General features: G+C 45.8%; 1 protein-coding gene across 1 annotated transcript; it reads right to left on the reverse strand.

Annotated features, from left to right (window-relative positions):
* Positions 1 to 7,646: 7,646 nt before the first annotated feature.
* Positions 7,647 to 11,638, reverse strand: stx19 (syntaxin 19). The gene is made up of 5 exons (XM_029137837.3): positions 11,497 to 11,638; positions 9,408 to 9,658; positions 9,076 to 9,312; positions 8,638 to 8,850; positions 7,647 to 8,157 (listed from the first exon to the last, which is right to left on the reverse strand). The coding sequence occupies exons 2-5, from the start codon at positions 9,618 to 9,620 to the stop codon at positions 7,921 to 7,923; spliced, it is 900 nt and encodes a 299-aa protein (XP_028993670.1). The 5' UTR covers positions 9,621 to 9,658; positions 11,497 to 11,638; the 3' UTR covers positions 7,647 to 7,920.
* Between the last annotated feature and the right edge of the window lie 656 nt (positions 11,639 to 12,294).

Genomic DNA, 12,294 nt, shown 5'->3' on the forward strand with positions numbered 1-12,294 from the left:
GTTCTTCATTGAAAACAGGCGGTAATGAAATGTAATGGTGTTTCCTCCCACAGCGGCGGTTCTGCGTTTGTTCCCTTTTTCCCATCAAGACGAACGTGAAGCTGGTTCATGAGTCATTTTTTATGACTCGCTTCTTTTTGTGTCTTTGTTTTAAACAAAACAACTACTGTAAATGTATGATCCAAGATGATTGTTTGCCATTTTAAGGTTTTCCACCATTAAAAGATCAAGACACCCAGCGTCACCGCTGTATTAAAGGATGCGTGTGTCATAGAGAAGAGACGCTTTGCCTGCTGTGAAGCCACAAGATGGCTTCATTATCCGAGAGAGAAGGAAATTATCTCTATGGGAAATAGTAGTTTAAAGTCTGAAGCTGTTGAGGAAGGTAAAGATGTGAAGCGTCTTATGGAACATCTACTGTAGAAATCTAAGTTCATAGCAAAGCTTTATGCTTCCACATAGATGAAAGACCTAGAGATGTATCATCTATACATAAGGCAAATATTCCTTTGATTGGTGCCTCGCTTTGATTTTCACTTTCATGAAAACAAGGCTAATGTGTTGTCCACAGTCGATGGGAACAGTGCATGCGATTCCCCTGTAAACTAGGATCATCTGCACATCGTTTATGGGGACTTTATAGCGTTTTAACTGTGGGAATAAAATACAGTGCTACATTAAAGTGTGCATTAATTACCAATTGGTTTAGACAGTTGTAAATAACTGTCACATGAATTTTAAACAGTTCCAAAATGACCGATTAAATTGAAACTGGTTGTAAAATCAGTTCTGAAACTAATATAATATAATATAAATAATATAATATATATAATATAATATAATATAATATAATATAATATAATATAATAATAATAATATAATAAATATATATAATATAATAATATAATATAATATAATATAATATAATATAATATAATATATAAAATTATATATATTAATTATATAATTTTATATTATGTAATATTATATATATTATATTATCATGTTATAATATATATAGACACACATGCAACAATTAAACAGAATTTCCTGAGTTTAGGACCTTTGAAATGAAAACTTCAGTCTACAGTATTATTAAATGTCAGCCATTCAAGGTTCACAGTCACATTCCTACCTGCTCATTCATACAGTGAGTGAATGCACGGTGCACCGTGATGCAACCCCTGAATAAACTCCCTCGACTGTTTAACCCTTTGCCAACGCACCCTGGTAGAAGCTTTCCACCCACCTTTGCTCGGCACCTGCCAGGTTCAGCTAATGCCTCTCCCCTCTGCCGTCGTCCCCCGTTTGTCTCCTCCGTCCTCATCTCTCTGTCAGAGTGTGCCACGCTCGCCAGCTTTGCCTTTACGTGACTGGAGCTCATATCAGGAAGAATAATTTATGGCGGCCATGAATAAGAGATGACGTGGAGTTTCCAGCGATTCGGGTCTGATATGGAAACAGTCTGGAATATTTGGACAGAGGAGAATTGAGTGATCAGTGTTCACCAGCCTGTTGTTGGCAAACATATGTCAGTGAAACCAGCTGTCAGGAAGGGGAGGACCCGAGGGGCTGGAGGAGAAGAGAAAGAGGACGAGCGAAGGGGAAGGTGTGGGAAAAATGTGAAACAACCCAGAAGAAGAAGTTGGAAGTGTCGGATTAGCTTGGCCTTCTTAGCTTAGCTAACGCTAACCCCCCCTTTGTACTGTGTTGTGTCACAGCCTACTTCAACGTGAGTTGACCTTTTGACACTTTGAGTAAGTGTTTTACAGGTGTCCCTGTGGGCGGCTGGTAATGGAACAGTTAATGAATGCTCCAACGCTGTGGGCACACGCCCACGCACACGCGCGTTTATTACCTGTCAGAGGTCAACGCTGGTAGAACGCAGGCGTGCAGATAAACAGCGTGACCCCGTACCCGCCGTGCGACACCGTCCACTCGGCCCGAGGCGCGACGTTCCTCAACAAGGTTCTCCATGCAGTGTGTACAAACTGAGCACATTCACGCATTCGCACCATCTGAGAGCTTTTCATATGAACAAGGGCTGATGAGCATGATTAGTCCAGGCCTGGAATTTTGGCATTTGGTTTAAAATAAATCACTCAAACTCACCACTGAGAGAATCCAGCGGGTTTGAGGGTAGAAATAGCTGCTAGATGTCATTTAAGGGTGAGACGGTGTTTTTGTGGCCATGTTGTACACTTACTCTCGTCTTCGCAGATACAGTAGTTTCTGAGCCCAAATTCTTTTTGAGGCGCTCGAAGTCGGCACCTTCGCCAGATTAAAGGTCCCGAGCCTTCAGACCGGCCCGGTAACAGCCCTCCTGTCATCTGGTGGAATCCCTCTCCTTTCCAGCGCCGCGCCTTCGCCCTGAATAGCAATTTAAATGCCGCTCAGTCACGTTTATTTGAAATCTCATTAGCTGAATATAAAGAGTCAAAGAAGCGCGTTGTAAATAGAATATCTCAGCCACATGGATGAGGAGGAATTTATTCATGATCACTCTGTTTTTTTTCCCTCCTCTTCCACTCCCAGCGCTGATTTTCAATGAATGTCTTTAAAGTGTCGACATTCATTTTCAGGGCGAAGCTCGGTATCTCCCCTAAATACGTTCCATTTAGCAGCAAAAAGAGGCTGTTCCCCGACAGATTCCGCTATGAAAGCGCCAAGTAAATGGCATCTCTTCACAGCTGACATTCACTCCACCAAGCGTGGAGGATAAATAGTTTGGTGTTAGGAGCTTTTTAGATTTGGTGAACTCAAAGTACATGCATTGCTTATTTTAACCACTGCTGGTAAAACCTCCAACAGCCCCATGACTCTAACAAGAAAAATTAAAACCGCTCACTGACACATAAACACAGAAGTATTCCTGTTTATTCATCTCACTAATGCATTTAAATGTTTAACATTAATGCTAGCGCTAATAGGTTAAGCTAATAGCTTTTGGATGGTGTTACACCTTTTGCATGACTTCTGAGCCTGAATGTGGAGGAACTATTACAAAAAATATGACTTTGCGTTTGGTATTTGAAAGAAGTGTCTGTTTCTGTGTCTGGGAAATTAATCACAAGGCGCCTGGTCCTCGAGTCCCACTTTGTCTTTCCTCTAATTGTTTGACCATTTTGTGTAACTCTGCTCCCTGGAGCCTCACAACCCTAACAAGATGTAATGACAAATAAATAACTGGCAGAATGTGGAAGGATTATGCTTCTGAACTGACATGTTTCACAGAGACGCTGTCCTCACGACTGTAAATCACTGCAGGCCTTAATAGGTGTGTGTGTGTGTGTGTGTGTGTGTGTGTGTGTGTGTGTGTGTGTGTGTGTGTGTGTGCGTGTGTGCGTGTGTGTGTGTGTGTGTGTGTGTGTGTGTGTGTGTGTGTGTGTGTGTGTGTGTGTGCGTGTGTGTGTGCGTGTGTGTGTGTGTGTGTGCGATCATCAATGACGGAGCTGTGATGTACATGTACAGAATAAGGTTGGGTTTCACAAACCCGTAAGGACGCAGGCAGGTTCGCGAGCGTTGGCCAGACGCTGTCTGTCAGGTGGAGAGGGACTGCGTGGGACTAATGAGAGTCTGGCCAGGAGTCAGGAGCTTTATGGAGTCCCGGAGGTGAGTCCTGCACCGGGTCGAAACCACCGTAATCCATAACCCAGTGACATGTATGATTGTTGGCTTCTCAACTGTCTCTCAGGACCTGTGTTGCATATTTCATCAGAGAGGGAGAAACAGAGACTAAGTAGATTATAATCATGTCAACCAATGATGTGTTTGTCTTTAAGCAAATCAGTTTACTGGCAGCGATTTGTTAAAATAATGAATTAAAAGTGAACGAATGTTTGTACGCACTTCTACCGCATTTAATATATACTGTTCGCACAGTTTATCACCGGGGTAGTTTGGTGTAAAAGGGATTTAATCAGAGTGAAAAATGACACGAGGCCGTCACGAGGGGTGATTTATTAGTTTATGATGTTCTGTCATAACAGAACAGTCAGTTCACAATTAATCTTAATGTCAACAGCGCTCTCCGGTCCGGCTCGTAGACACAGCTTCCCACTGATCGTGATGGCAGAGATTGTCCCGGATGCACTCGCTGCACAGCTGTTTGCCCACACACTTATCCAATAGAGTAAATAACATTATGAAGCTTCGGGGGCCGTATAATCAATTTCTGCAGTCTGACGACGCGGAGTGGGCATGGAGTCCGGATCGCGTCGCTTCCTGCGCGGACCGGACCGGACCGGACCGGACCGTCAGGGAGCGTCATCCTCAGCGTCTCAGCTCATTTTCACCTTTTGTGCGTGCGGGCGCGTGCGTCAGCTGCGCCTCGGCGGGACCTCCCACAGCTCAGCCTTTATTGTTGAGCGCATAAATCAGTGCTCGACGCTGAAAAAGGGTAAAAGATGCAGTTGAGGTAATCGCACGTGAATGAAACGCGGGGCACAAGCGTGGCCTGATTGATAACGGCTGAAATATTCCAGAGTGGAATGCAGAGCCCGAGGAGAGCACTTGTATTTGTTTAGAGTGGAACACAGCGGGGGATTAGACGCGAGCGGCAGTGATTGTTAGATATTAGCGCCCTCTGCTGGCGAAGTAACGCAGGACTCAGGATAGATTCACATCATCTGTTAAAAAATGGAAGCAACTGAGGAGGAAAAGCAAACCTCTATCCTTAATTATCATGTCTTCAAAACAAATGCTCATGATTAAACTGACTTCTAAATGCCATGAGGTGCGTTGTGTGAATGGCAGCGTGAGTCAAAAAATGCTCCTTTATTGACACTTACACAAAGTATGCCTCATCTTTTCAGAACAAACACAACAAAGCGCAGTGTGACTATTCCCGCTCTCCGCCGTGACTGACAGGATGATTGCGGGTTGGGTTCACAGCTGCAGCTGCGGCGCCGCGCATCGTCTCCGCCGAAAGTGTTCCCACATCCTCCCGCGTTGCGTTTTACATCTGTCAGCATCACATCATCATCATCATCATCATCATCATCTGCGAGCGAAATGGAGATATTCTGAAGGAAGCAGCTTGTTTAAACCTGAACCGAGGGGAGCCTATTATCTGTAAACACTGCTCAATTCCGGGACCCCCAGATGAAGCACACGTTGCTGTGGGCGACGCCGCTGCCGAAACTACAATGCAGATGTGCGAGGAGCGACGACCGCTGTTTCTGTGGCCACAACAAGGATAATGTGGGAATAGTGGGGCTGGGGACGCTCTCCCACCTGTTTCGCATGTGGCCAGCTTTAAAGCCAGCATTCATTCATCCGCGCACCTGTCAAAAAAAAAAAAAAAAAAGATGAAAACATCTTTTAAGTCAGTGTAGCAGCAGCACAGACGTCTGTTAGCGTTCGCTCTGTCTGGATCTGCACAGATGGCTCACGCGGTGTCATGCGCTGACCTTCCCACAGCTCCTATTACTGAAGTTCATATTTCACCCGGACGCAGCGTTTGAGTTGGAGCATTTGTCCCTTCGTAGGTCGTAAATAACGCTCCACGTTTGACATTAGCCGGAGCATAAATCAGCGGCTACCATACTTTTCCCCGACATCTGTGTTATGGAAGCTTTGGTGGAATGAATAAGAACAGGCCAAGCTGCAAGGGAGAAAACGCTACAAAGGTCGTAAGTGTGTTGTGTGTATGTATGATAACACAATAACACACTCAATACCGCCATACACATATTTATATCACGAATCCAAGTGAGTGACGCGTCACGGGACCATTTCTGCTATTCGATGCTGCCAGACTCACTGTAAAGGCTCCTGATTTATCTCTTTCTGAGGGTCGTGATGGCTCCGCGTTCAGGGTTTGATGGGAGCGATAAAACCGGGCAGTAAAGTAATGTCAGCTCTCCATAAGCACAGCTGATGTCGCTCGCAGGAGGGCGGCTTTGATGCTGGAGAGAGGATGCGAGGTTTCCCCATAGAAAGAGAGTGGAAACGCGTGCGTCACAGAATGAAAATGCGAAATATACCCTGATTGTGTGCAGAGAAAGTCGAGTCAGAACCAAATTGAAGACCCGCGCGATGCCGTCGTCGCCGACAGCTCTTGGTTTCTTCACGCTGATCTTCTCCAAACAGGAAATGCTGGAGACTGACTGAGCGTCTGGTGAGTTCAATAGAAAATAGTGCCTCTTCTGCTAATTGTGCATGAGAACGTTGCACAAATATTCATAATAATGACAGAAGACTCTAAAATAGATAGATAGTTGTTGATGCTCTTCTATTTTACTAGAACAGTGGAACTTATTGTGATTGGGCTGTTTGTCAGGGCTCAACAATAACACAAATGCCTTGTGACAACATGAATATTCACACAGTCATGCGACAACGGGCCCTTTGACGCTTCAAACATTTAAGCAATAACCCTTTTTTTATTTGTTGTTTTAAATGGGCAGTTACGTGAGTGAACACTGGAGGGCATTGTTGCTGTTCACCACCGGCGCCGCGCTGCAGCAGGGCTTCACGGTGCGCACGTCACAGCAGCGCGCGACGCCGCTTGACTGACACGTCGGGACGTTTAATGCACTCGTGTCGCCGTTTCCAAATGTCACCGTAATCAGAGCGAGGCTGACGCGCGGCGCCGCGGAGCCGAGTGATGTCGGAGGAGAGTCCTCTGCGCAAGTCGTCAAACACTTTGACCTTTGGGAGCGTCAGAAGTAAAAGCAGCGTTTCATAATTGGTGCCACACAAGTTGTCAACGAGCGGAGATTTGATTGTTAATATGCAAGATAAATATTTTCTGCCATTATTTGGTTCGTGTTGAACGTTTTAATATTTAACAGCGCTGTTTACAAAACGCTGCCTCCGGTGTTTGACCCGTGCTCCGTCCACGCGACGACAAACACGCTGCAAACATCAGCATCGGCACGAGACCTCGGGGGACCAAGCGGTCGTCTGTCCTGAAGCAGGCACGTGATTGGCTGCGTCTTAGTGGGAGGTCACGTCGAACTCAACACCGTGAAGAAGCGCGAGTCTGTTTATCGCTCGCTGTAAAGAGCTGCAGGTGCTCCTTCAGGCCAGAGCTGCTCTCCTTTGTACAACATGTTGAAATTAATAATAATGGCACACATGAGATTTTTGACTGAATAATGCAACAGTTCCAACACAATTATAAATTAATATCGTGGCACGTTCAAAATATAAAGTGCTTCCTGAATTATACCGTGGGACTTCAAATCCTCTATGATATATATTTTTTGAACCTCCAAATATTTTTCTCATCGTGACAGAAATATTTTGATCAAAGTTTGATCTCCAAAGCTCCGGTCCAACCGCTGGCTTTGTGAAACCGAATAAATTAATAAAACGCAGTCACTGAAAATGACTCGACTTTGAAATGAAAATGAGACTAATGACTTATTGTAAAACACTCTTTTCTCCATCTGCGCGAGCACCAAAGCCGAGATGAATATGTAATAAGTCTAAATGTGGGGAAACAGACGCATTCTTCACAGCGCTTTGTTTTAGCTTGTGCTGAGAGAATAAAGGGGTGGGCTGATCTTAAAGTGCGTTTACTGCATAAAAACAATCTGGCATTAACTCAAAGAAAAAAAGAAGAAAGACTCTGAAAGAGGTGATGAAATAAGATTCTTGCTGATCTGGCAGTGGGGGGGGGTTGGGGGGGGGGGGGGGGGGGGGGGGGGGGGGGGTCAGTGGTCTCTCCCTTGTTTGTGACCTCTGTCAGCTGACAGCGAAGGTCTCCAATAAGCAGCAGAGTTGCCGAGAAGCGCTCGCTGAGCTGTCGCCTCCGATAGCGGTTGCTTCACATCCGCGTGAAGGAAACGGGCGCCTCAAAGACCAATCATGGCCCCCCGGTTGCTTCCAACGCTCCGCCGACGCCGTCCTCAGCTCCGCGGCCTTAAACGTAACCGCTGCCAGATTCCAGTCTGGTCCCGTGGGCGTGTGTCAAGTGCACAGCTTCCAGGGAGGGCAGCAGCAGCAGCACAGCTGGCGAATGGGGTTCTTCTTCCTGTACCTGGCGGCCATCTTGAATTTCTCGTTGGCCTTGGCCACGAAGTCCTGGGTTCTCTCCACGTTGGTTTGGATGTGCTCGATGTAGGTGCCCTGCTCCTCCAGCAGCAGGAAGATGTCCGTGAAGAGGTCGCGGAGCTCCTTCAGGCTGTTCTCCAGGTTCAGCATCTCCTGAGAGCCAGAGGGAACAGAGGCTGTGACTTTACATAAAAAATATCCTGGTTCACACATTAAAGAGATGTAGGACCTTTGATTTCTTTGAACAACACAATGCTCTACTTAAACATTCAACGTCCTTCAGCTCAGATCTGCACCACTCCATAATAGATGGATGCCTTGAGTGTTTTAGTTTATTTTAAATGATGTTTTTCTTGGAGTTATGACTAAAGCACCATTTCTTTTCCTTCGTCTTAACCTTTGGGGACCTTTTTCAATATCCTATAGACTTGAGTCCCTCCATGCATAAAATGTGCTTTCAAATTAAAGTTGTAAAAAATGTTATGCGTTAATATTTTATACATTCACAAAAATAATAGGCATGTTTTTTTCTGTTTTAATGGATGTAAAGCTACGCTTTTAATTGCTTTAAAGGGCTCATTTTACGTTTCCAATATTCCTTTTATTACGTTTGCGTGTTGACGCTGGCCTCACCCTGTGCCGCTGCTCGATCTCCGAGAGCTGCGACCGGGTCATCCTGGCGTCGTTCAGCAGGTTCTCGTTGAACACCTCCCATTTCCCCGTGACGAACATCTCGTCCGCTTCCTCCTTCGTCACGTCCTTCCCCGATACCTCCAGCTGCCGGATGATGAAGTGTCTGCAGCGCTCCTGCTTGGCCAGCAGGCCGTCGTTGTACTGTCGCATTACCTGCAGAATCCTGACTTTTACTGTATGTTTTTGAGCATTATGCATGGTTTATGTTTGGCTCGTGGACCACCAGGTAACACAACACAATCACTGTGTAGTACAGTGTATACTCTATGATCTGGGCTGTGTTTTACCAGGCACGTTGAGGTTTCATCCACCTCCAAACTGCAGAAAAAGAAAAGCAAGAGGCTGCTTGAAGAGTCCAGAGCAACGTATACCCCCTACCTTCTTGAGATTGCGGCTCAGCGATGCATGCTGGGAGCGCTGTATTCTTGTTGGAGCAGCTGTCGGGCCGTGTTGCTCCTCGTTTTTTTGGATCTGCTTTGAGAGAGCGCCTAAACGCCGGTGGATGCTTTCAGCCCGGAGCTTGATGTCCCGCGTTATGCTGCTCTCTTTCTTCATGGCGCTGAAGCGGCGCATGGTTGCGATCAGGGTCTTCTGCTGCTGGGTGAACTTGAGGACCTGTGCGTGTGTGAGACATCAAACCAAGTGTGTATGAATACAGGAATAAAAATGAATATTTAAATCATTTGCAATAACAATAATAATTTTTTCACGTCCGTCTCCAGCGACGTGATGTCGTCTCTGATTGGCTGAGTCTCAGACAGTATGTTCTCGATGACGGGCTCGTCCTCAAACAGCACGGCCTCTGGCGTTATGATCCCAAGCACAACAAACTCATCGTCATCCTCTCCCAAGAAGGTGTTCTGACTCGCTGCCTCAGAAAACTCTCGCGCCGTCTGCTGCAACTCCACCAGACGGTCTCTCATTGTGAACGAACCCCCAAAAGAACTCAGTCACAGGGATGCTGAAAAAGACAAAACATACTGTAGTGTTTATAATCACTATAAAGGTCAGCTTGTTTATATCTTACCAGTGAGGAAGAGGTGAGCCCACATTCAGGCCTTGTATATTATTACTGTCTAACCTTTAGCCTGAGACCTTGAGCGTGAGGACAGGACTAGCAAGGCTGAGCTACATGTAGCATTTACTGTTTACACACAGCACGCGTGTCTAAACATTAGTTGTGTTCTGTCTAAATAAAGGAGGTGAGGCGCGTGGGTGAGGAAGGTCACGAGCCAATAGAATCCACGTAAAGGCTGAAGTTATTTATTAATGGCTTTTTTAATGCCACTAGAGCTTTCAGGCAACTTGACCCACATCAAAACGACTAATTAGCTTTCTGGCGACGGCGGTGGAGTGTCTTTGTACTTCAGAAGTACACAACAACAGGTTTCCACAGCAACCCAGAAAAAAGATGGAAGCTAATTTAACCACGGTGACACAATCAACTGAACTGAACATGAAGCACTATTCGAAACGTTGCCTAATTTCATTCATTATTTGTCTTTTTTTCTTATTTTAACCAAAGTAAACCAACAGTTTTGTCCACACGGTTGATTTACATCACTATGAAATCATGTGTCCTGCAGCAGAACTCATGAGCCATGCTGTGTCTGCACTCTGCTGAACTCTGAGATATATTTTTAACTCCATGAAAAACAACATGAGACATGCACGCACAGTGTTTATGCGCGGCATCAGTCAAATTGACTCAAGTTCATCTTCCCGTGGGACCTGAGTGGGGTGTTCGTGTTCCGCAACACACTCAGCAAAAAGCAGGAGGAGGAACAAGCCGCTGGGTTACTGGCATCTTGAACAATGACGAGCCCAGGAAAAGAGACCTTGATGAAGATGTTACCCAAAACTACACACACGCGCACGCGCACGCGCACGCACGCACGCACGCACGCACGCACGCACGCACGCACGCACGCACGCACGCACGCACGCACGCACACACACACACACACACACACACACACACACACACACACACAGATTGTTTTCCAACAACATGAAGTTCCTTACTCCCCCATGCTGGGACGAGCCAGCGCGCATGTAAACAAATGAAGTGTTTAGGATATAGACCATGTGATACGCAACCTTTCCTGAAAGCCGACTGAACTACATGCGACCACAAATTGCGTGTTCAAATGAAGCATTTTGAAACTGCCTCAGAAACAGGGGGATTTGGGCTTTAGAGGCCCTAAACATAATCCCTTGGAACCACATGATTGTGTGGGGGAACAGCGTGTTGTGCTGCTGAGAAACAGAGCATTTCAAATCACACACTCTCCCGTTTCTGGATCGCTCTCAGGCAGGAAAGAGTTTTGTGCAGTGAGTGTGTGTGTGTGTGTGTGTAACTATTACAATCTACTCAGATCTCCAAAGAGCAAACTGTTTTGTTTCCCGGGCTGAATTCTCCCTCACCTCGTGTCTCTCTACCTGCTTTACACAAAAGAGCCCATTAAAAATTGCTCAAAGGATTTGGGAGGAAAGTCTCCTGTGTTTAACCCACAAACCTGAAAAGAAGTGAAGCATGGTCTTGAATCTCTCTCTCTCTCTCTCTCTGTCTTTGTAAGTGAACTATTTTTATATAAAGCAAGCCAATATTGTTACTCTGCCATTCATCTGCTCCTCGCTGTGTTGTGATAACAGCAGTTTTCTGCATTTAGGTCACTATGTGCTTCATCCGGATATGTCCAACTTGTTGCCTAGACTTCCTTTATATTATTAAACAGCATAGAGCGAAACACAAATGAGCACATTCCCACACACGTGTTCAATCCGAAGCTGCGTTACCTCGGTGATGTCAGCGCTCCATCGTGCTCTGTCTGATTCCCATCTCCACCTTCACCTTCATGATGCTCGTCAGCTGCCTGTTACAGACCTTCGCTGACATGACTGTAGAGTCGTGCCGCCGACTGTTAATCAGGTTACACTCACATACAGGACAGGTTTTGCTGGAAGTCCTGCTGAGGCAGTCCCAAGCACCTCCCCTCCCCTCAAAGCAAGGTCTGGATCTGACCAATAGGAGCGAAGCAGACTGAAGGCCCGCGTTCCTACCTGAATAAAAACGCGGTGACGTGATGAAGTAAATGATGAGAAGATGGATGGAAAGCTTGAGAACTTGTGAACCCGACTCTCAGACGCTGGGAGAGAAGAACGTATAGCCAAGTAATAGGCATTGTGGCTACAGGGTGTTAGCCAGGGTGTAAAGTTGCCTTATTCTGGGGCTATTTCAGCAGCTCTGAGCACCGTTGACAGACTTCTTCTGACAAATTCCCAGAAACATAAGCACCCCTTCAGTGTGGGAAAGGAGGCCGGATCCTCTCCGCAGCTTAGAGCCTGGACTTCAGCTTTTCCTGCAACTTGGGGGCACTGAATTGGTAAAATAGATTAGGAGGAAGCGATAGTATTCTAGAAGGGTTTTCCCCAAATCAAAAAGCTGAGTTAAACATCGTGGCTGCACAATAAGAAGGAGGGACAAAGACAAAATCATTATCATATTCGGTTTTGGTTTCATTCTGCCAATATTACACAACAATATATATTATATACAAAAAAACTCCTGTTTTATTTCAAATATGCTGCTTATGA

Source organism: Betta splendens, chromosome 21 (assembly GCF_900634795.4).
Source record: "Betta splendens chromosome 21, fBetSpl5.4, whole genome shotgun sequence".
NCBI classification, from domain to species: domain Eukaryota; kingdom Metazoa; phylum Chordata; class Actinopteri; order Anabantiformes; family Osphronemidae; genus Betta; species Betta splendens.

What these genes read in the sequence shown, in the direction of transcription:
- stx19 (XM_029137837.3), bottom strand. Translation starts at nt 9,620, where the DNA reads ATGAGAGACCGTCTGGTGGAGTTGCAGCAGACGGCGCGAGAGTTTTCT. An exon ending in TCACGTCGCTGGAGACGGAC is followed by an intron (nt 9,313 to 9,407) that starts GTGAAAAAATTA and finishes ACACACGCACAG; the next exon opens with GTCCTCAAGTTCACCCAGCA. An exon ending in AGATCGAGCAGCGGCACAGG is followed by an intron (nt 8,158 to 8,637) that starts GTGAGGCCAGCG and finishes TCTGGCTCTCAG; the next exon opens with GAGATGCTGAACCTGGAGAA.